The sequence below is a fragment of the Manis pentadactyla genome, chromosome 18 (genome assembly GCF_030020395.1).
Source record: "Manis pentadactyla isolate mManPen7 chromosome 18, mManPen7.hap1, whole genome shotgun sequence".
Classification (NCBI taxonomy): Eukaryota; Metazoa; Chordata; class Mammalia; order Pholidota; family Manidae; genus Manis; species Manis pentadactyla.
Window position 1 is genome coordinate 17,017,251 of NC_080036.1, and position 24,565 is coordinate 17,041,815.

A 24,565-nucleotide genomic window follows, 5' to 3' on the forward strand; every position below is an offset into this window, starting at 1 on the left:
TGGAGGTGCTGAGTGGGGCCTCTGCACATGCGCACAATTCCCAGGTATGCCCAGGGCAGCCAGAGCTGAAGGTTAGCACAGGAGAAAGCAAGTTGAAAGAAACTTCACAGAATGGAAAATTGGGATTGGGGGAGACTGAGGTTTTGCTCCTGAGAAGGACAAACTGGAGACGTCAAGATGTGTCTATAAAGGCTTTAAACACTTTGCTGTGTACACCAAGGTTATGTGCCTGTGGCCCTTCCAGGAAACCGAGCTGGAGACTGAATTTCCCACCAAAGCAGAGATGACAGAGCAGCCCCAGTCTCCGAGCAGAAAGGGGAGGTTTGGGTGCAAGTCAGTCTGGGATGACCTGGGAACTTGGGCCAGGTGCTGCGCTTCCCACGCAGGTGCTCCCTGGACCTGAAGGGTGGTGGCCGCTGTGGACAGCTTGCCCGGTTCATCAGGCTCCTGTTTGTGGGTACTCCCCACACCCCGGCCCCGGGGACAGTCGACTCTGACACAAATAAAGTTGCTGGATGAACAGACTTCAAACTCACCTGAGAAATCTGTCCCCAGATCAGAGCAGGGCTGAGCCTCCCAAACCACCTAAGATACCTAAGTTAAGGTGGGAATGTACTTATTAATGAAACATTGACTTTTATGCCTTTCTGGTTTTCTCCTTGGTAGTAATGAGAGCCTGGGCAAGTCCCCTGCATCTCTGGGTCTTAAACCCCTTCTACAGAGTGAGAAGTTGTGGCTTCAAAAATTCTAATGACTTTACCAGTATAATTCTCTGCTCTCTATCCACTGGGGTTTTGAAACTTCTAGTGAAAGCCAGCCATTCTCAGTGTCCACTCCCTTCCACCCGCCCTCCTAGCGAGAAGGTCACCACTGTCTCAGTCAGCTTGGGCTGCAGGAACAAAACCCCATAGACTGGATGGCTTACACAGCAGAAATGTATTTCTCCTGGAAGTCCAAGATCAAGGTCCACCAGGGCTCACATCCTCGTGTGGCCTTCCTCTGAGTATGAGCAGGGAGGGAAAGAGAAAGGGAAAGTGAGCTCTCTGTATCTAGGATACTAATCTTACTGCATCAGGACCCTACCCTTAAGACCTCATTTAACCTTAATTACCTACTTACTGGCCCTATTTCCAAATATATTCACACTGGGGGTTTGGGTGCCAATTTGGTTTTGGGGAGGGGACTACAGTTCAGCCCCTAGCAGGCTGATACAGGGACAGGATGGCCTAGGTTTGGCAGGAGTTTGAGAGGCATCTGAGAAGGCATGTCTACTTATGCGGGGTCGGCCCCAGCTTTCTCAGGGCCAGAGCAGTGGGACTGTCCTTGGTGGATGTGACCCTGGTGAGGTGAGGCAGGCGACATGGGACAAGCATCATGATTAATTTTTCCTGCCTATGATGAAAAATGCTGACATATAAATAGTATAGAAAGAACAGGAGGGACTCCATCTTAATGCTAAGATTCTATTTTTAAAAAGCAGGGAGTTAGGAGGTAAGATTCCTAACATTTTATGGTAATCAGCCATTAACTGACCCTATCTTAAGGCAAGGCAAGCAGTCCTAAATGATATGTCCCCACTGCTTGGGGGTAACCACTGTATTGGAGAAGAACGGGTTCAAGAAATTCTTTGTGTTAAGTTTATCTTATAGAGTATCCAGAGGACAGACTATGGGTGCTGACGTAGTGTCTCTCAACAGAGATAAACATCATGAGACCACCTGTTAGGCCCTATGCCTGCCCTGGCCCTTTGCCCCTATTCTTGAAAGCCTTGAAAAACAGAATCCTAAGCCCTCAAGTGTGCCTCCTCTGTGAGGCTGCCCGTACTCACCTTTCTTTAAGTGTGTAATTTGCCTTAAATAAAGACTTCTCACTGCTCAACATTCTGCTTTTGTCTCTGTGCTCTTCCAGTGGTGTCTTTGTTACTTCTCTGTTTCATTCAGTTTTCTCCCTCTCTCTGTCCTACTTTAGTCAAGTAGGGAAAGGGTAGTGAAATCTCTGATTTGGGCTTGCAAGTTCCCATCACCTAGGTGACCCAGACAGGACTGCAGCTGTATGATCGTGCTCTTTAGGTGCCTGCCTGAAAATCTCCTTTCTTTGCTTTGGGAAGTTCTCAGAACATAATCTCACTCCATTCAGTGCTCTGTGGCTCCCCACAAATTCTGGTGTGGTAGGGGCTTAGTTCTCCCACCTTGCAGATTCCAGCAGACACTGGACACCAGGTGACCCTGGCTTCAGGACTTGGAAAGGGATGTGTCCTATGCCGAGCAGGAGTTCAATGAGCTTCCCTCTCCTCCCTCTGTTCTTCCTTGCTCTCTGCTGCCTGCATGGCTGCTGCCATCCATTACTATTCTCGCTTTAATAAATTCCTTCCTGACCTACACTTGTCTGACCTGTTTGAGAATTCTTTCTTGATCACAGTCAAGAACCCTCCCCTGCCCAGGTTGAGGTTTCACCTACTGCTCAGGGAGAGACGGCTCCAGATGCAGCTGCCTGGCAACACTGGCACACTTCAGTGGACAAGCCATGTTGCCCCAGTGCCTTCCCTCTGACCTCACCTGGGACTGTGAAACTGACAGCTGGCAGAGACAAGGAGAAAACTAGGGTATGTTTCTAAGGGAACTGTTGACCAGGTTAGTAGGCCTCCTGGTTGGGCCAGCAGGAAAAGCAAAACTGAGCCCTACTCAGAAGCTTTCACAAAATCATGGGCTTTGTAGCCACTGTCTGGGGTTGTATCCTGCCTCTTATACTTACTAGCAATGAGATTTTGGACAAGTAACCACTGTGACTAAGTATTTAAGTTAGAGATTGCATCAGTTGATGTAAACATCTCTTACACAATAGGGACATTTATTTCTTTCTCACACACCTTCCATCATTCTACTTTGCCATCCTTAGCACACTGAATTTCACCTCTATTATCACCTTATGATCTAAGAGGACTGCAGGTGTCCTGGCCATCACATCTGTATTCCATGCAATAGGAGGGAGGCTAAAAAGGGTGCATGTATTTTATAGAGCTTTTCTAGATGTCTCCCTTTTAAAATTTTTTTCAGAAGTGTCACCCAATATTTTCCTTACATCTCATTGCCTGGAACTGATTCGCAAGTGTGCACCCCATTGCAAGGAAGGCTGGGAAACATAATCTCAGCTTGGCACATGGTTGCCCCAAATAATAATGGGTTCTGTATCTAAGTAAAAGATTAGAATGGATATCAGGTAAGAAATTCATAATTTTTCCATCTGTAAACTGGGAATTATATTAATACCTACCTCATAGGGGTGTTGTGTTGCCTGGTACCCAGTAAGGACTCAATATATGTTAGCTAAATTACTGACCCTCCAGAGAGAATGAAGTAGAAAAGGAAAATAATGATGACATCATACAAAAATAGCTTTTAACCTCATAGGCCCCATGAAAAGCTCTCAGGAATCCCCAGGGTCCCAAGACCACACTTTAAGAACTGCTGCCTTAGAGAATTAGATTTTCTCAGGTGGGCTTGCTAACCAAGCTCCAGTCTGACACCAGATGGACACACAGCCATCCTATTGCCTTTATGAAGTCTGAATAATTTTTGTTAACATGTTTTTTTAACATGACCTGGTTTTTTATTTTTCAAAGATCTGGCACAATCTGTAACGCTCTGTTCTGTGTATGCTTCTGCTCATGTTCCCTCCATGATTTTCAGAGAGAGGCCCAGGAGGGCTTGCCAGCTCCACCGCTGTGACCCCTGCTGACACAGGGAAGAAGGCCCATAGACATAAGCTTCACAATGTTGAACTTTACCCAAACCCTGTGCTCCTGGAAAACAGTAAAGGTTAAGAAGCCCTCCCCTCACCCCTCCCCACCTTTTGTATACTGGAAAATGGCTTATTACAAAGAACCATCCTAACTTCCCTATATGATTTAGATAAGACTCACAGACGTCCCCTTTGTTTACCTATGACAAGGCTAGATACAGACACTGCAAATTCCCTTTCTTTGCCTCATAAATGACTAAGTCTCGTGTCCCCACTGATCAGTTGTAATAAAATACTTGTTAACCAAACTTCCATTAAACCTCTCTGCCGGGAGCCAACCTACTCCACCTGCCTGATGGCACCGCCCAGGAGGCTAATGGACCGACACCGCACCGCGGGCCTCCAAAGGGGAGGCTACTGGTATCTCTTCTATTGATTAATTTGACTATTCCCCTAGTCCAAACAGCCCCCATGAACCCATGAATCAGAAAATGCTCCCGGGGGCCATTCCTAAGGAAGGACCTCAGAATGAGCCAATGAAGGAAGCCCCCGGGAAAGGACTGCTGGGAACCATAGAGCGATCATAAAAACCCAGTTGTGTCAAGATAGCCCTCTCATCTAAAGAGAAAATAAAACCCTACACAATCCCCCCAGGCCAGTGGGTTATTAACCCTGGGTTGGGAAATAAAAGAAGGTTCAGGTGAATTCAGGGTACAACTCCCAGGCCAAACTGGCCCCCAGGAGAAATAAGAGATGACCATCATAAGGTATGGGTCAAGAGAGCAGACGCGAGCCTTGTTTGGAGGGGCCGAACATCTTGGCGGAGTCTCCTTATGAGCCATTACTGTAGGGATCATGGTAAGTGCTGTTATAGCCAAGATCTACAGAACGAGTGCCGCTCATTCTACTGTAAATGGTGTCAGGGAACTATAGAAAAAACATGCCCCCGCAGTGAGTCTAGGTGAGAGACCAATTTTAAGATGACCTTTCCTAGATTAAGCAAATTTTAAGACACATTTAGAAGACATTGTGGTGCCTTGTAGAAATTTAACCTGAGATTAGAATCTGAAAGTAAAAGAGCAACAGAAAATTCTTGAGGGAAAGAACATGATGACCTTTCATGGTTGGGAAAAGCAGGGGAACATTCGGAGAAGTAGATTATGCCATAAAATACCTAAGACACATGCTTTATGATGATTTTATGATGACTTACGTAACCGATCCCTACATAATGCTTGAAGTTTCTGTCATTAAACGGCCAGCTTAGCATCTCTGGTAGTGTCTGTGTCCTCACTCACTCACTGACGTCATTCATCCTTCGGGGACCCCTGGACCCACTGGAGCAGGACTCCAGCACCTCTCTCCTCCCTCCAGTCACCTGAAGGAACTGTGGCCCACCCTCAGCATAAGTGTACAGACACTTTTGAGTAGAACATTCTGGGACCTACTTTCCAATTCGGCCATGCTTTCATCCCACTTCCCCACACCTGGTTCTTTCTAGCATTGCTTATTCCTCCCTATGAAAGAAAAACTTTCCACTTATCTCTTGAAATGTTTGCAGACCTTACTGTGAAAGAGTTTTCCCTATTGCAATAGTCCCTTTATCCCCTTGCAATAATTTTTTGAATGAAGTCTCTGCTAACTCTGGATTTGTTTTTATTGGACAAGCTGAATGAAATAAACAACAATAATTATCAGAGAGGAGCTATGTTAATTCAGCTGTGCAGATTCTGTTCTGACTCTTCTCCTCATTGATCACATTTAAATTGTGACTTCTAGACTTGCCAAATTCACCAGGCTATGACCAAGCCCTTTGGGCCAGAAGTACAGCCATGGCTGACAGCTGGGCCTTTGGAGTGAGACACATTAATACTTGTATTTTGTTGCCTGCTTCCCTCCTGTGTACCTGGGTCAGGTCACTTAGTGTCTGTCCTATGGAACAACTATTTAATAAACACCACTGAGTGTAGGTATTGAGACATACACTGGGAATGGTGAGCAAAACAGACTTAGAGATGATGATTAGCAGCAAGTGGATTCTGGCCATAAAACATTGTCCTGGGAAGTGCAATGAAGGAACAATGATGCAACAGACGGAGAGAGCACTGACATATATAAGGTGGACAAGGAAAGCCCCACTGAGAAAGTGACTTATCAGAGGCCTGAGGGTAAGAAGGTCCAGCCATGCCAGCAGCTTCAAGAAGGATATCCCTGCCAAGGGCCAGAAGTGGGAGATATTTAAAGGGCAGACAAAAGAGGGCCATGACTGAAAGGAATGGGTGGAATGGCAGAGAATGCATCAGAGCCCTCACACCAACCTGAAATTTGGCAACATAAAAGAATTTGACTTTTATTTTAAGTGGGACAGAAAGCCATAAAAGGGGTTTCTGAGATCTTTAGTTCTTTTGCTTTGTTCTTCAATTTGATTGTTACTGAGGTTTCATTTTTTTTCCCCAGTTAACCATTTGTATTCTTTGGTGAATTATCTGCTCATGCTCTCCACCCAGTAATGTACTGGGGTCTTGATGTGATGAGGTCTGTCAAAAGATTTTGATCTTTTGTGTGTTTGTTGATTCGTTTTCCCCAAATGATTGTTCGGCTTTTAATTTTGGTTTCCTTTCTTGGGTTGAGGTTTTAGACGATTGTGCTTTAGTGTGTGAGAGAGTCAATCCATCACTTTTAAGTTTGAGGAGTCCTCCGCCATCTGACATTTGGTAATTTTTGTTGTTGTTCCCTGTTGTTGTGGTTCAATGTTTTACAACGTTGAATTTTCTAACCTCATGGGCGGGGCGGGGCGGAGCAAAGGCCTTCTGTGGTCCCAGCAGGCAAAGGCTAGGAATGCAGAGACCCTTCTCGGACTAGGCCAAGTCAGAGGGGGCCTTTCTCCGCTGGCCCGGGCCGGCGCCACCCACCCTACTGGGAGTCCGCTTCCTCTTTTCAGACCATTGACGCACAGTGCGAGGCAAAGGTCCTCTTTCTCAGGTGAGAACATTGAGGCCCCTCAGAAAGCTGGGAGAGAGACGTTGAAATGTTTTACAGCCTAGAGCAGAGGAAAATCCTGGAACCCGGACCAGCGGGTACAGCCCTGTTAGGCGGGCGGCGAGAGAAACAAGTCAGGGGAAGCCGCCCCCGCCCCCGCCCCCGCCCCGCCTCTAGGCCCCCGCCCCGCCTCTAGGCCCCGCCCATCCCCGCCTCCAGGCCCCGGGCCGCGCTCATAATTGGTCCGGTCCTGACCTCTCAGCCCCGGCACGTCCCAGTGCCCGCCCACCGCAGGTTTCACTGGCTGCCTCTCCGTCCCCACCCCGCGGAGACCTGCTGACTTTCGCAGCCAATCAGCAGGCCCGGCAGCGGTGGCGGCGACGGGTCGCCGGGTATCCGGGCGCAGAGGTACCGAGGTAACTTGCAGGCGGGGGCCGAGGGGCTGATAGGGGGGCCGCCTGCGTTCTTTGCGGCGCCGTGGCTCAGCCCCGCTGGTCGGCTGCGAGGCAGGCCGCCACTCCTGGGTCTTCTGCGGCTGGGGGGGTGGTGACCAAGACCGTGAGGGCTGGCCAGAGGTTGCCGGGGTTGGAGGTCAGAGGTCGGAAGTCTTGCCTTTGTGGGAAGTTGCGGCCCCGCCCATCTAAGGGTAGGGGCCGGCTGTTCCCTGGTTTGTCCTTTTTTTTTTTCAATCAGCTCTTGTTTCGTCACTGACACCCCTTACCCCCACCCCGTTCACGGGACGGGCTCTGAGGGAAACTGAGGCCTGGGAGCCGGGGCATCCTGCAGGCAGGGACTCTAGGCGGCCGAGGGTGGAGGGGGCCCGGGCCACGGCCTCCGAGGGCGGATGGGGTCGCGCTGGCGCTACGGGCTGTTCCCGAGTGCTCAAGATGTCAGCTCAGTGTGAGGCTGTCACTCCCCGTATTTGAGATGTGATTTCTGGACTCTCACTGGAACAATTTGGAGAGGAGAGAGAGAAGGTATGGTGGCTTCAGCCCTTGACTAGAAGTGAAAATAAAAACCAGACCTGGGATATAATGAAGGCAAAGGGACCTGTTAGAAACTTGACAATTCCTTTGTTTAACAGGAATTTTGCCCCTGACTTGCCCCACATGTCGTATAATTCAAGCTGTTTCAAAACCGGAATATCTTATTTTCATAGTTCTTCTAAGCAAGTGTCCCTAGGCCTGACCTTCTTGGGGAAGGTGCTTTGGAATGTGTAAAGTATTGAACAAGAATTTTGTACAAAGGTTCTGAGTTAAGATTCTCAGTGCAAGGGAGCTGGGAACAGTCCTTAGCTTTCACTGCAAGGATCCTAGCAGCTGCTTTCGCTACTCTGAGACAAGAGGAGTTATTTCTCTACATATGTGGGTTTTGGGAAGACACAGCTATGGATGAGGAGTAAGGGGAGTAGAAGAGGGATACTTTTGCAAAAAGCATGCAATTAGAACAAAAAATGGTTATTTTATTTGCCTTTCACCCTCCATCTCCCATCAGCAGAAGCACATTCTTTTTTGTGCTAATAGTAGTTGTTGATCATTTACAATATTTAGGGAAAGGATTAATTTCTACCACCAAGACATTTAATGTAGCCACAGAGGAATGAATATGCCTTGTGTGGAATTAACCCTGAGTTTGGTTTTCAGTAAAGAAAATGAGGCCAAAGGAAGTGTTAACCAAGACCTTCCAGGGCCCAGCCACTGTCTGTAGGTCTCCGACCAGCCATGTTTACATGTTTGAGAATGGTGGTGGGGACTCCGGGGACTCCTCTGAGGAAGAGTCCCAGCAGGTGGCCCTGCAGCCCCGTGGCAAGGAGCGCCAGAAGAAGGGTGCCCACCGCCCTCACCAGCCAGGAGCAGTGGATGTGGTGCTGCTGCAGCGGGAGCTGGCCCGGGAGGACAGCCTCAACAAGCTCGCCCTTCAGTATGGCTGCAAAGTAAGAAACCCTACAGGTGAAGGTGCCGTCTGCCCCCGGCTCCTGTGCGTCGGGAGGAACAGAGGAACTCACTGAAGAGAGTGGGGGCCTTGCCGCCCCTTCCTGACCCCCAGAGGTGGTTGGGAGAGGCCTGCTGTAGCCGTAAAGGACTCTCCTGTCTAGCCAGAGATGGAAGGCAGGAGGAAGTACTTCCAGTGCTGAACCTTGGGGTCACAAAGAGTGAGGGATATGAATCTCAAGTGACGGGGCAGCTCCTCTCTGCAGAGTACTTCCACTTGAGCACATTTTATATAACACCTAACGCGGCCGGAGATGCCAGGCAGAATTTATCCAAGATTTGTTTGGTGTGCTTGCTAATTTTTGGCTACTTCTCTTTTTCTGACCCTTTCTTGCGGGTTGTAATTTATTTGATGGGTAAAGTTTTACCTGCTTTCTTTTAGAGCTGCATGATTTAGCCTTTAAATGCTGTCTATCTGTATAACCCTGTTTCTCTCTTTAGTTATGTTTTTAACATTCAGAGTGATTAACAATGGCAAAGTAAGTAGGAACGTATTTATGGAATTGTTGCATTTTTTCATGGATTGAAACTAATTCATTTTGCTAACCTTTTACTACAACCATCCATGGCTTTTTCTAAGGCTATCTAACCAACTTATTTTAAAAGCCTTTTCCTCAAAGTGTCTCTCATTTATCTAATGAGGTGCAAATGGCTAAACACCTGTGGGGTGTTATGTTTCCCAGGGAAATAAACAGGCCTCTTGGGACACATAATGGCCTCTAAAGTATACTGAGATTCATGTGACTGTTACAATCAGCATCTGAAGGCAAACTGTATGGTTTATGGAACATAGGCTAAAAAGTGAACCCTATCCTACAAAGACCTGAATAGATGCAGTGGGCTACTTGGAATGGTGATGTCTAATAAATCCAGGAAAATTATATAATGCCTCTGCTAAGGGATCAGTTTTCCTATTTAAGTAAATTTGAGGTAGTTAATTAGGAGCAAAGACAAGGGTCTAAAGCACCTTATTCTTTCATTTGAGGACATAATAGACTTAAAATGTTCCCCTCCCTAATTTAATTAGATGATAAAAAGTAGTTGCTAAATAATTAAAATAATGGAGATGGGTGATTTGAATAAGGCTGTATCTAAAGGTTGGCCGTATTTACACTCTAAGTGGACTTAGGAGTCAAATCTCAAAGTCCACTTCTGGTGCTTTTTTCAGTAAGTTTTCAAACATTAATTTGAAGGGGGGTTTCTTTGACTTACATCTACCTACCCTCCCCCCACTCCATTGTAAATCTTAAAATTTGATGATAGGAGTTTGTCAGGGACTTTCTTACTTTATAATAATACTCATACTGGTGTTCCTTTCTCCTGGAGTCCTAATATTGGAATAGATTTCAGTCCATAGTCTCCAACTTGAATTGTGATTTCCTACATTTTCTAATTAAGAAATGCGAAATCCTCAAAGTGGATTAACTCTGGTTCCTTTTATTTAAGAAGGTTTATATGCCATACAGTACTCCTGGGAAAGAAAACATGGCAGAATCATGAGGGCACACCCGCTAACATATTACAGGTCAACTAAGTTCTGAGTGTCAGGCTAGCTGAGGCTTGCTTTGGTAATTGCTAATCTTTACTGCCGCTACTGACTTGGGTTCTGATGTGGGAGTGAAGTCAGCCAGATGGGGGCACCATTGCCTTAAAAGTAAAAAGAGGAGAAAGAGTTTACAGCGTTCTTTTTAGTACCATGATTGTGTTTCACCCGAAAGCATTTTGTTGCAGTCACTTTAAACAGATCTTTTCCAAAACTGATAGTAAATTATTGAAACTTGTAAATCTATAGGAAAATTTGAGTGATTAAGCTATACATTAAAGCCAGGTTAAAAACAAAGTTATTCAGCCTAAACTAATTTTGTTTATAGGTACAGTTTTCCAGTGTTCATCACATTAGGTGGGGTGCGGCAAGACCCACTTTTTGGATATTAGTTCTAAGGAGTTTACATATTTCATGATGTTTGTCTTCATGACTTCCCTAGGTTGCAGATATAAAGAAAGTCAACAACTTCATCAGAGAACAAGACTTATATGCTTTGAAGTCTATTAAAATTCCAGTGAAAAACCATGGGATTCTAACAGAGACCAACAGAGAACTCAGGCCCATCCTGAGCCCAACCTCAGAGACAAGAGTGACCTTCGAGGAACAGCCAGACCCAGACAGAGCACCTATAGGTGCTGCTGCCCCATCCAGCCAACTGATGAATTTCTTTAAGGGCATTGACCAGAATATTGAGCGTGCAGCACAGTCAGAAATCTTTTTAAGTGACAGTTACTGCGTAGAGACCTGCAGTCAGCCGCTGCTCCTGGCTCCTCCGAAGGCGCCGGCAGATGGGGCCGACTGTGGAATTCAGTGGTGGAATGTTGTTTTTATCATGCTTCTAATTGGGATTGTTTTACCAGTGTTTTATTTGGTCTATTTTAAAATACAAGCTACTGGTGGGATCTCTAATAACTTAAACATAACTGCTATCCCCAATGGCTCAATGGCAGTGAGTGCAGTTCCAGGGCAAGCCCCCAGATTAGCGATTCCAGTGCCAACCATCCCCTCTTTAGACAGCCAGTTCAGTCAGACGTTCCGGGCAGGGAACTAGCAGAGTCAGGCCAGCATGAGCAGCCGGTTGCCGATGTGCCTCAGCAGACATTGGCCATATCCTGTGGTGCTACATTTCCTCTTCCATGTCATATGGTCACACTTGAGAAGCCACCGTTGTGTTCTCAGTAACACTCACCCTGGGGAATAGCCTTGCCTAATCTAAGGCTTGGGTAGCCAAAACAGCAGCGCCCTTAGCCTCCTACATCCGGAGAGGTGTGGTGAGAGACATTTACACATGACAGGTGCCAGTTCTCGAAGGGAGTTAGCGACTGGCCGTGAGTATCTTCACAGCTGCGCTGCGTGGGCCCCCGAGTTGTATGTGCGTGGAGGGAGTGGGGCGGCTTTGGCAAAAGGACCCGCAGCATCGGAGCCCCTGGGGTTGGCTCTGATGACCTGGCTGTTTGCAGGGTCTCCCTGGCAGAGGGGCTCCCCAGTAGTGGTGAACGTCACTGTTTTATAGAGTGTGACAGTTCACAGTCAGAACAAGCCCTATTTCATACTTGCCCCACTAGTCAGCCTTTTCGTCACTTTGGAATTGAAAACCCCTAAATGCAATTGCCACAATATTAAGTAAATAGTAAGTAAATTACTAATTTAAGTAAACAGCAGTTCTGGTCCTTGTACTTTTAGAGCTATTTAGTTTGTTTGACATGCAGGCCTCTTTTAAGCTGCTACCTGGTGTGGCCTGAGCTTGAGGGAGCTGTCACTCAGTTTCACCCGAAGGACACCCGCACAGCAGTCGCTGAATGGATTCCCAAAGTCCGCTTTCTTGGAAGGAGTTCTTGCTGGTCATTGTCCGGAGCACAGGAGGTCCCAACATGTGACACTTCTAAGGCAGAATCGTCACCTGTCCAGCGTGGCCGAGAGCAGCAGCCCTGGTGCTGTGGGGTGGTGCGGGGTGAACTCTGTTCTTGGGAATTGTAGAGCCACAGCAGGGAATGGGGCTCTGTGTTTTCTTTGGGTGATTATCACTGTGTTTACGATGTAGCTCATAATGTTAAAAGACTAAACACGTCATGGAGGGCCTACAGGTGACCCTTGCTGTGAAGGGCCATAAAAAGCTGGGCCTGATACTTGTTCACGTGCAGTCTGTCCTTCTCCTCCCATCACAAAGCAATCGTGGTGCCAAGTGCGGAGGCTCTCGGGCAGGAACAGTGGCCTCCGAGGCCCTGAAGGTGGGGCAGGTGGGGCGCGGGAGATGACGGGTGAGAGCCTGCTTTGGCAGGAGCCTGCCCCCTGCCGGGGAGGAATGGAAGTGGGCTGCGGGGGCCGGGGGCTCCGTCTCTGAGAGGTCTGTCCGCGGGGAGGAAAATGCTGCCCACATGATGAGCTTGGGCATGGTTCATGGCATTTGATTCATTAGGCCTAGAGAAAATTAAGGAAATCTCATCATGTAAGAGGCAATAGTGGCAGAAGAGCACTTGAGGTGGGTTTCCAGTTTCTCCTCTCAGTTGTGTGGAAAATGATCTGCCTTTGGTTCAATTAGTAAATCTAAAGTATTTTAAAAATTAAATGTCTTCCAAACCAAAGCGGTCTTCCGGAACTTGTGAATTTTTGCTGTAGGAAATATTTTGATCATGTGAGTGCTTTTCTAGCCAAACGTTTGTGCTCACTGCCTGTGAGCGCCACAGGATTGTCTAACATTCATCACCGTTAACTCGGCGCTCGGGGCGGCCTCATTCCCGTGGGAAAGTGACTTGCCTGGCAAGGAATGAATATCTGTATCCTTTCTTTTTTTTTCAAATGGAATAAAATAATTTCTTCTGTGAAGGAAAATTGATTCCTCTTTTTTTTTAATTTGGGGGTTGGTCAGAATTAAAAGATGTGGGACAGCATTGGAGGAGACGGAGGTGTCCGTGTCCAGGGTGCCTTCCTGGGGCTTGTGCCCAAGGTTTCCCCAGCAGGTGAAGAACAGAGAGTGTTACGTAAGCATCATAGCCTCACTGATCAGTCTGCATAATGTGCCTCCAATTGTTCTGTGAAGGGGACATAGGAGATAACATTTAGCTCATTTTCTACCTATTACATTCTTATTGTCTTCTGGGAGTTAATGTTTTAAAGAAATAGATTTGTTCAGCAGTCTTCGGTCCTTTTAGTTGAACTATAGTGCTTAACGTTGTGGAAGCCTGGGGAATCATCTCATCAGACAAGTGATGCTCGGGGTTTGCTCTGGGAGGCCAGGCTGCAGAGGCTGAGTGGAGGCCCCGGGGCCTCCCAGAGCAGGATGCCCCGCCACGGTCCTGCCACTGCCCCTCAGGAGAGCAGTGTGAACTGCCTCTGTGCTACTTGTGAAGACTGGGTTTGAGAGAATATGGGCCCTGAAAAGATGGCTCACAGAGGGGATTTTAACATTTTTCTTTTTTTCTCCCAGTTTTATCGAGAGAGAATTGACATACTGAACTGTGTAAGTTTCAGATGTATAGCATAATGATTTGGCTTACATATATTATGAAATGATTTACTCTCAACTTTCATATATACCATACAGCAGTTTAGCTATAGTTGTCATGTTGTACATTACATCCTTAGTACTTTTTATTGAAGTTTCTACCTTTTAACTACCTTCTTCCAATTGTCCCTCTCTGGGTTCCTGCCTCTGGGAACCTCAAATCTGATCTCTTTTTCTAGGTTGGATTTTTCTTTATTTTTTTTTTTAGATTCTCAATATAAGTGAGATCAAACAGTATTTGTCTTTCTCTGTCTGACTTACTTCACTTAGTGTAATGCCCTCAAGGTCCATCCATGTTATTCATGTTACTACAAATGACAGGATTTCCTTTTTTTTAATGGTTGAATACCATGCTGTTGTGTGTGTGTCACTTTATCCATTCATCCGCAGATAGGCACTTAGGTTGTTTCCAAGTCTTGGCTGTTACAAATAATGTTGCAGTGAACTTGGGGTGCAGATACCTCTTCAATGGAATGTTTTTGTTTATTTTGGATATATTTCCAGAAGTGGAATTGCTCGATCATTTGGTGGTTCTATTTTTAACTTTTTTGAGGAATCTCCATACTGTTTTCCATAGTTTCTGTACCAGTTTACATTCTCACCAACACTATACAAGGATTTCCTTTTCTCCACATCCTCACCAGTATTTGTGATCTGTTTTTGATAATAGCCATTGTAACAGGTATGAGGTGATATTTCACTATGGTTTTGATTTGCATTTCCCTAAGGATTAGTGATGTTGAGCACCTTTGATTTATCTGTTGACTATTCATAACCTCTCTATAAAAATGTCTATTCAGGTCCTTTACCCATGTTTCAATTGATTTATTTTTGCTATTGAGTTTTATGAAAAAGTTCTTTATATATTTTAGATATGAATCCCTTTTCAGATATATGACTTGCAAATATTTTCTCCCATTCCATAGGTTGTCCTTTATTTATTTTTTGTTATTTTATATTTTTGCTGTGTAGGAGCTTTTCAGTTTGATATTCCACTTGTTTATACTTGCTTTTTGCTTGTGCTTTTGATGTCATATTCCAAAAGTATCACTAAGACCAATGTCACGGAGCTTTTTCCTATTTTCTTCTAGGAATTTTTTGGTGTTCAGTTTATGTGCAAGTCTTTAATCCATCTCAAGTTAGTTTTTGTGAGAGGTATAAGATAGGGGTTTATTTTCACTTTTTTTACCTGTTAATATCCCATTTTCCCAGCACTGTTTATTGAGGAGACTGCCTTTTCTCCATTGAGTATATTTTTGGCTCCCTTGTGCATATTGCTTGACCATGTGTACCTGGGCTTATTTCTTGGCTTTCCATTCAATTCCTTTGGTCTGTGTCTGTTTTTGAATGCCATCACCATGCTGTTTTTATGACCATAGCTTTATAATGCAGCTTGAATTTGGGAACTAATTCCCCCTGCTTTGTTCTTTCTTGAGATAGCGTTGGCTATTCAGAGATTTTTGTTCTTCCATATAAATTTTAGGATTCTTTTTTCTAGTTCTATAAAAAATGCCACTGAAATTTTGATAGGAATAACACTGAATCTATTGATTTCTTTGAGTAATAGAGAAATTTTGACAATATTAAATCTTCCGATACATGAACATGAGGTACTTTTCCACTTATTTGTATCTTCTTTGATATCTTTCATCAGTGTCTTACACTTTTCAGTATAGAGATTTTTAAACTCCTTGGTTTAATTTATTCCTTAGTATTTTATTGTTCTTGATGCTATTGTGAATAATTTTCTTTATTTCTTTATCAGGTAATTGTTAGTATATAGAAATTCTACTGAATTTTCATGTTAATTTTGTATCCTGAAACTACTGAATTCATTGATTAGATCATAGTTTTTTGGTGGAGTCTTTATGATTTTCTGTATGTAAAATCATGTCATTTGCACATACAGTTTTACTTCTCCAATTCTGCTACTTTTCATTTCTTTTTCTTGCCTATTTGCTCTAAGACTTCCCATATTATGTTGACTAAGAATGTGAGAGTTGGGCATCCTTGTCTTGTTCGTGATCGTAGAAGAAAAGTATTCAACCTTTCACCATTAGCAATGAAGTGAGCTGTGGGCTTGTCATATATGGCCTTATTATGTTTAGGTACATTTCCTCTATACTTAGTTACTTAAGAGTGAGTTTGTTTGTTTTTTATCATGAATGGATGTTGAATTTTGTTAAATATTTTTTCTCCATTTATTGAGATCATATTATTTCCATTTTGTTAATGGGATGTATCACATTGATTTGTGGATGTTTAACTATCCTTGCATTCCTGCAATCCTGTGTCTATCATGGGATTAAGAATAAATCCCACTTGATCATGGTGACTGATGTTGTTCATGTACTGCTGAATTTGGTTTGCTAGTATTTTACTGAGAATTTTTGCATCTATATTCACAGGGATATTGGCCTGTAGTTTTCTTTTCTTGTAGTGTCCCTTTCTGGCCTTGGTATCAGGATAATGCTAGCCTGGTAAGTGATTTTGGGAGTGTTCCCTTTGGAGCAGTTTAAGGATTCGGTTTTTCCTTAAGTGATTGGTAAAATTCACCAGTGAAGCTATCTGGTCCTGGAGTTTTCTTTGTTGGGAAATTATTTTTATTACTAATTCAAAATCTCCTTACTAGTAACTGGTATGTTCAGATTTTCTATTTCTTTCTGATTCAGTCTTGGTATGTTGCATATTTCTAAGAATTTTAATGTTCTAGGTTGTCTGGTTTGTTGGTATATATTGCTCATAGTAGTCTCTTATGATCCCTTGTATATCTGTGGTATCAATTGTAGTGTCTCCTTGTTCATTTATAATTTTGTTGAGTTGGGTCCTCTTTTTTGCCTTGATTATCTAGCTAAAGGTTTGTCAACTTTGTTTATCTTTTCAAAGAACCAGCTCAGTTATTAATCCTTTCTATTGTTACCCTGTTCTCTACTTCATTTATCTGCCTTAATGTTTGTTATTTCCTTCTGCTAACTTTGGGCTGACTTTATTCTTCTTTTTTGGTTCCTTAAGACATAGAGTTAGGTTGTTTACTTGAGATCTTTCCTGTTTCTTAATGGAGGCGCTTATTGCTTTGAATTTCCTTCGTAGGACTGTTTTTGCGCATCTCATCAGTTTTGGTATATTCTTTCCATTTTGGTTTGTCTCAAAATATCTTTTCATTTCCTCTTTAATTTCTTCTTTGATCCATTGGTTGTTCAGGAGAGTGTTGTTTTATTTCTATGTATTCATAAATTTTCTAGTTTTCTTCCTGTTGGTGATTTCTAGTTTCAAACCATTGTTTCAGGGAAGATACTTGGTATGATTTCATTCTTCTTGAGTTTGCTGACTTGTTTTGTAGATTTACATATGGTTTATCCTAGAAAATGTTCCATGGTCCTTAAGAAGAAGTTGTATTCTGCTGTTGGATATACTGTTCTGTATATGTCTGTCTGGTCTATTTGGTCTATAGTTTCATTCAAATCTGCTGTTACCTTATTGATTCTCTGGATGATCTATCCTTTATTGAGAGTTGGGTATTAAAAATCCCCAACTATTATTGTATTGCTGTTTGTTTCTTCCTTTTAGCTTTTTTTTTTGCCATGTATACATATGTATTTGCCTTATATAGTTATATTTTGCCATATATCTACATACTTATGTATCTATATAGATTATATCTCCAGTGTGTCTATACATATGTACAATTTTATATCTTTTTGATTGGTCCCTTTATCATGATATAATGGCCTTTGCCCTGCTTTATCAGTTTTTTACCTGATAAAAGCATAGCCACCCCAGCTTTTTTGTTGCTGTTACTGTTTGCTTGAAATATCTTTTCCTCCTACTCTCAGTCTATGTGTGTCTTTAAGGGTAAAGTGAGTTTCTCATGTGCACATCATTGGATCTTTTTTATTTTATCAAATGTACATAACAGTTGTTCAACAGGCCCCCTCCCCTACCCCCACCCACACTCTCCCCCTTGGCAACCACTAGTCACTTCTCAGTGTCTCTGAGTCTAATGCCATTTTGTGCTTTCTGTTTTGCTTTGTTTTTATATTCCACAAATAGGTAAAATCATATGGTATTTGTCTTTCTGTGCCTGGCTTATTTCACTGAGCATAATACCCTCTAGGTCCATCCATGTTGTTGCAAATGGCAAGATTTCTTTTCTTTTATGGTTGAATAATACTCCATTGTTTATATCTACCACATTTTCTTTATCCATTCATCTACTGATGGACACTTAGGTTGCTTCCATATTTTGGTTATTGCAAACACTGCAGTGATAGACATAGGCAAGCATATATCTTTTCAAATCAGGGGTTTTATTTTCTTTGGGCAAATTCCTAGGAGTGGAACTACTGGGTCAAATGGTGTTTGTACTACCTTTACTGTGGGTTTATTTTCACTGGTGAAAGCTATTTAGCCTTAGGGTCATTTCCATCTACAGCAATCCCTTTAACATATCTGTTATGACCGGCTTAGTGGTTTTGAATTCCTTCAACTTTTGTTTATCTGGAAATTGTTTAATCCCTGCTTCAAATTTTAAATGATAATCTTGCTGGGTAGAGGATTCTTGGTTGGAGGTCCTTCTGTTTCAGTATGTTAAATATATCATGCTACTTCCTTCTGGCCTGAAGAGTTTCTGTTGAGAAGTCTGCTGATAACCTGATGGGGTCTCCTTTATAAGTAATGTTTTTTCTCTCTTTAGCTACTTTCAACACTCTCTCCTTATCCTTGATCTTTCCTATTTTAAATACTATGTTTTGGTGTTGCCTTGCTGGGTTCCTTATGTCAGGGTATCTCTGTGCTTCCATGACCTGAGTGTCTTATTTCCTTCCCCAGTGTGGGTAAAATTGCAATGTTTCCAAAATCTCTTGCCTGGCTTTAGTGTATCTGCATATCAATAGGTAATTACAAGGGTGTGCAAGGGTTTATCTGGACCGGAGAGGTTGGGTGGAGCTCTCTTTTGTTGCAGTCTGGTCAAGAGAGAGAGACAGGATGACTATTTGTAAGAAATAAATGGGTTTCTTAACTTTATTTCTCCCTTGACTGATTTTGGTTTTAGAGGTATTTTGTCTCGGGATTTTCCCTGCCCTGGAGTTATAGGCAACAACAAAGATAGAAAACCTGAAAAAGAGCCACTCAGCTGAAGAATACAGCATCTGAAATGAAACACAATGGAGGGATTTAAAAGTAGATTAGATCACATAGAGTAGATGGTAAATAAAATAGAAATTAGAGAACAGGAAAACAAAGAAGCTGAGAACAGAGAGAAAAAAAGCATGTCTAGGAATGAAAGAATGGTAAGAGCTATGTGACCAATCCAAATGAAACAATATTTGCATAATAGCGGTACCAGAAGGAGAAGAGAAAGAGAAGGGGATAGAAAGTCTCTTTAAGGAAATTATTGTTGAAAACTTTCCCAATCTGGATGTAACTCCGGGTAGAAAATCCTGGGGCAAAATACCTCCAAAACCAAAATCAGTCAAAGGGAGAAATAATGTTAAGAAACCTGTTTGTTTCTTACAAGCAGTGGTCCTGGCTCTCTCTTGATCCAGCTGCAGCAGAAGAGAGAGCTCCATCCAACCTCTCTGGTCCAGATGGACTAATTCTCTCCACCTCTTGGAAACACCTATTGATATGCAGATGCACTAAAACCAGGTGAGAGATTCTGGAAATATTGCAATTTTACCCAAAATACTCTTCCTGAGATCTTGAATACTTTTCTATAAATCTATGAGCATGCTTATGACTTCCATTTTGAAATCTTTATCAGGAAGATTGGTGATCTCTGTTTCATTTAGCCCTCTTTCTGGGGTCCTCTCTTACATTTTTGATTGGATTACATTCCTCTGCTTGCTCATTTTGTCAGGGATTCTGTTTCTTTATATTAGATGTCTCTATGCAGCCTTTCTGTGTGGTCCTCTCTTCTTCCTCAGGTGTAAGGGGTCTGTTCTACAGTCTTCAGGTTGTTTTCTTTCAGCTCTAATTGTGTTTGCTGTATTTTCCTCTTTTATATGTTTTTGGGAGGAGGTTTCTGTCCTGCCTTCCTATTCCGCCACCTTCAATCCAATCCCTTGGATCTTTTTATTTGTTTAATCCGTTCAGCTATTTTGTGTCTTTTGATTGGAGAATTAACCCATTTATGTTTAATGTAATTATTGATAGGTGAAGACTAACTATTGTCATTTTGTTAATTGTTTTCAGGCTGTTTTGTAGATCAATTGTTCCTTATCCTGCTGTCTTGTGTGTGTGTGTTTTGGTGTCTTTTTGTATCAATATGCTTTGACTTTATCATGTTCTTTTGTATGATGACTATAGGTTTTCTCCTTGTGTTTGCCATGAAACAAATATAACACCCTATTTTAAACTGACAACTTCTGCAGCTTTCCTAAACTTTACACTTTTACTTCTCCCCCCGACTTTTTAGGTGTTTGGCTAAAGTTTACATTTTTCTATGTTGTGTAACCAATAACATTGTTATGGTTATTTCTATGTTTAACTTTTAAACTAGAGTTGTGAGGTACACACCATCATTCTATATTACAGAACCTAACTTTCATTATGTATTTACTGTTACCACTGAGTTTTATGTTACCTTCTTAATGTTTGTATGATGCTAATTAGTGTCCTTTTATTTCCACTCAAAGAACTTCCTTTAACATTGCTTTTAATGCGGGTCTAGTGATGACAAACTCCCTCAGCTTTGGTTTATTTGGGAAAGTCTATCTCAGTTTTTCTGGAGGACTGCTTTGATGGTTATAGACTTCTTGGCTGATAGTTTTTTCTTCAACATTTTGAATATTTTCCTGGCCTGAAATGTTTCTGTTGAGAAGTAATTGGCTAAATAGTCTTATGAGGGTTCTCTTGTATACAGCTTCTTTCATTTCTCTGGCTGCTTTGCCTTTGATTTTTGACATTTTATTTACAATGTGTCTTGGTGTAGCCCTCTTTGAATTCAACTTATTTGGGATCTTTTGTGCCTCGTGCATCTCGATGTTCCATGTTTTTCCCAAGGTTGGGGAGTTTTCAGCTATATTGCTTTAAATATACTTTCCCCTTCTCTTCTTCTGGAATTCCCATAATGTTGATATTTTTCTTTTGATTGGGTTCTGCAAGTCCCGTAAGATGTCTTCACTTTTCTTTTTGACTGGATAATTTTAAACCTCCCATCTTCTAGGTCATCAATTCTTTCTTCAACATGCTCCAGTCTGCTTTGGAAGCTCTCTGTTGAATTCTTCAGTTAAATCATTATTTTTTGAGGTCTAGGATTTCTATTTCTTATTAATGTTTTTATTTCTTTGTGGAACTTCTCATATTCTTTGTACATTGTTTTCCTACTTTTCATTTGGTTGTGTGTTTTTGTAGTTCACTAAGCTTTTTATAGGCAATTATTCTAAATTCTCTGACAGTTCATAGATCTCTATTTCTTTAGGGTCAGTTATTGGAGCTTTTTTATTATATCCTCTGGTGGAGTCATCACTACCTGATTTTTTTTGTGATCTGGTCCTTGATTCCTCACATTGGTATCTGCACATTTGAGTAAGCAGTCTTCTCTTCTAGACTCGACGGGTTTGCTTTGGCAGAGACAGCTTTTCATCAGTCAGCTCAGACTGGGTTTCTGGATGAGTCTACTGGTAATATCCTTGTGAGGGTGGGGATTGCTGTCCTGGGTCATTTTTGGACCAGGCCCCTGTATGAGCTTTGAGGTTGTGAGGGTGGGTTGCCACTGGGAAAAGTTGGATAGGAATGTTGGCTTGGTTCCCTGCCCAACTGAGGCTATAGGATGTGCTCCACAGTTGCCTGGGTTCTCTTGCAGACTTATTAGACAGTCAGGACTGGGTACTATATTCAGCAGTAATTAGGGCTGTGAGTTAACTTCCTTGTGTGGGTGGAATATGAGGTCCAGCTCCAGGCAGCCCCCCAGGAGTTCCTGGTCAGGCTTCCTAGTAGGGAGGTCCCAGGAGCAACACTCACCAGTGAATAGGACTATGAGTTAGCTCTCCTGTATGGGCAGAGCAGGGAAACCCTCCAAACCCCAAAGACTTTGTGATCTTGCCTCAAGCCAACTTGCTCCACAAGTTCCCTGACTGAATGGTGCCCTTGGTCTTGCCAGGTAGATGATCAGCTCTGGCAGCCATACTCTCTGCTCATGTGTTGCTGCACAATGCAGTTTACAGTGTTCTGCCCAGTCTTTCTGGTCAGGTGGGCATGGGTACTACACTTACCAGTGAACCAGGCTATGACTCCAGTTCTCCTGACTGGGCAGGGGCAGGCCAGGCTCCAAAACTGACAAAGCTCTTCATTTGAGGACCAGAATTAGGCAGAAGTGTGCTACCATGTTTGCTGTTCAGACTGCACGACTGTCTTGACTGTGCAGATAAGCAAAGCTGCTGGCTGGGACCACTACTTGGGCACTGCTGCAAGTAGCAACTTAGTCTGCCAAGATCAGAGTGCTGGTTGTTGTAGGACCCTTCCCCCTTCTCCATCACAATCAGATTCCCAGTGGTCAAGCCCTGTGGACTCCCCAGCAATCCCTGTGGGGCAAGACTGGAGAGGGGCCTCCCAAGGAGCTACCCAAAATGTTTGGGACGCTGGATGTCCACCCTGGGCTCTGCTTTCCCATTGGTGGAACCATAGGTCAGGGGAGACCTCTCCGTGTGGTACTGTACCAGCCTAGGGGAGGGGAATGCAGTCAGCATGTAGCCACTTCTCTTAACCTTCTAATTCAGTCTATTTTGGTTTCTGAGGTGCTTCACCCACCCGCATATTCTAGAATTCTCAGTGGTGTCTTGTCCTTGAATAGTTGTTAGTAGTTCTTCTTGTAAGGGGAAGTGAATTCAAGAATTACTTAAGTCACCATCTTGGTGATGTCACTCCACTAACATTTTTCATCAAGTTCAACTGCTTAGTTTATTTTTGTGTTGTCCAACATAGTATTTTTTTATTGTGATAAAATATACCTAACATAAAATTTGCCATTTAACCATTTTCAACTGTACAATCCCATGCTATTAGGTACATTCGTAGTGGTGTGCAACCATCACCACTATCCTTTTCCAGAACTTTCATCTTCCCAAATGGAAACTTGCCTCTGTTCAAGAGTAACCCCTTTTCCCCTTTTCCCCCAGCCCCTGGTAGACCTTCTGTCCCTATGAATTTGACTACTCTAATTGTCAGTTACATATAAGTAGAATCATACAATATTTGTCTTTTTGTGTCTAGTGTATTGAACTTAGCATATTGTTCTCAATGTTTACCTGTGTCAGAATTCCATTCCTCCTTAAGGTGGGATAATATCCCATATTGCATGTACACTACACTTTGTTTATTCATTCATCTGTTGATGGACACTTGGGATGCTTCCACTAACATAGTTTTAAAGGGATCCATTTAAGTAGATTTGTAATGTTTCTTCTGCCCTTGATGAAAGAGCCAGAAATCTTACATTTGATTATTATTTTTGGTAGAAAAAATGTATAACTGCTAACAGTTGTTACCTTTTTGTTCCCTTCCTTTTGGCTAAAGTAAATTCACTCATTCAGTCATACATTTGTTCATTCAGTAGACTATGTACACTACATGCCCAACCCTACACCTGTGGGTAGGACAGTATCTCTGTGCTGGTAAAGTTTACTTTCCCTAGGAGACAATAAAGGACAATCATTTCAGATATGAAAAGTGCTATGAAGATGGCATCAGGGAAAGTGGTATAGAGTGTACCCATATGAGGGCTGAGGGGAGTGGTGTACTTTGGTTTTCTGAGGAGGTGATACTTGAACTGCATCCATATGTAGCATTCTGGGAGATCTCACCAGTTTTCCTTATTCACTTTAAGCTGCACTCTGAGGCCTTTGGGAGAAAAAGTGAATTTCAGTTTTCAATATACAAAAGCTATATATCCAGGGAATACTTAAAAGACAAAAAGATGGGGGGAAAGCCAGTCATGTGTACATTGTTCATAATTACCTCAGAAAGAGAAAAAGGAAAAGTCTCTGTTATTGTCAAAAACATTGCCCAACATGGCCTTCATCCAGACTTCCAGGCAGGCTTTACTCCTTAAAGATTTTTCAATAGTTTCTCATTGTCTATCAAATAATGTCCAGGTCACTTACATATAGAATTCAGGGTCATCCATAATCCAGCCTCAGACGATTACTGCAGCATTTTCCTACAATTCCATTTACACTTCCTTCACTCCAGGACACAAGGCTACTCAGTTCCTTGTCCACATAATCGCCATGCTTTCCAGCTTCAAGGCCTCCGGTCACACTGCAGAGCATTCTGCAGAGCCACCCGTTACCACATTATTAAATCCCATCCTCCTTTTAGGTGTCAACTAAGGAAATAGCCATCTCCTCTAGGAAACCATGATTGGTTCATCAACCACATGTCACCTTACTATCCTCTTATGGGGCCCAGCACAATGTACCACATCACAACCCTTACATCTTTATCTTTCCCACTAGATGATAAGTATGTTGAGACTATATGAAAATATTTCTTTTTATTTTCACATAGCCTCTTGGAATGTAATTGGTGCTCTGGAAGGTTTGCAAATGAATGAATGAATGAATGAATGAATGGTAGCACACGTTCCTTGTTGAGAGTCGTGAATTGGGATTTAAAATAACACAGTGCTTCCTGAAGATCTGGAAAAGTCTCTCCTGGAGTATGATAAGGACCCCTAACCCCACCTCGCACCGCTGTGGCAGTCCCTCAGGGACCCTGCAGTTTTGAGCAGGGGTAGGAGAGGGCACAGGGCACAGGTTGGAGCTGCCCATCACCACCACGCCCACCCTCCTGTGCAGCCTGATTGGTGGC

At 43.0% G+C, this 24,565-nt stretch overlaps 1 protein-coding gene across 4 annotated transcripts; it reads left to right on the forward strand.

The window, feature by feature from the left end:
• The first annotated feature begins 7,067 nt into the window (after window positions 1-7,067).
• LYSMD4 (LysM domain containing 4) lies at window positions 7,068-13,083 on the forward strand. 4 transcript variants are annotated; one of them, XM_036878698.2, is made up of 4 exons: window positions 8,457-8,650; window positions 8,931-8,989; window positions 9,150-9,187; window positions 10,694-13,083. In XM_036878698.2, exons 1-4 carry the CDS (start codon window positions 8,457-8,459, stop codon window positions 11,303-11,305), a joined length of 903 nt encoding a protein of 300 aa, XP_036734593.2. In that variant the 3' UTR covers window positions 11,306-13,083. The 4 variants fall into 4 exon arrangements, with proteins under 4 accessions (XP_036734591.2, XP_036734590.2, XP_036734592.2 ...); XM_036878696.2 differs by lacking the exons at window positions 8,931-8,989; window positions 9,150-9,187 and adding an exon at window positions 7,068-7,133 and having other exon boundaries at window positions 8,361-8,650; XM_036878695.2 differs by lacking the exons at window positions 8,931-8,989; window positions 9,150-9,187 and adding an exon at window positions 7,186-7,694 and having other exon boundaries at window positions 8,361-8,650.
• Window positions 13,084-24,565: the final 11,482 nt, after the last annotated feature.

What these genes read in the sequence shown, in the direction of transcription:
- LYSMD4 (XM_036878698.2), top strand. Translation starts at nt 8,457, where the DNA reads ATGGTGGTGGGGACTCCGGGGACTCCTCTGAGGAAGAGTCCCAGCAGG. An exon ending in GCAGAATTTATCCAAGATTT is followed by an intron (nt 8,990 to 9,149) that starts GTTTGGTGTGCT and finishes TTCTCTCTTTAG; the next exon opens with TTATGTTTTTAACATTCAGA. An exon ending in GAGTGATTAACAATGGCAAA is followed by an intron (nt 9,188 to 10,693) that starts GTAAGTAGGAAC and finishes TGACTTCCCTAG; the next exon opens with GTTGCAGATATAAAGAAAGT.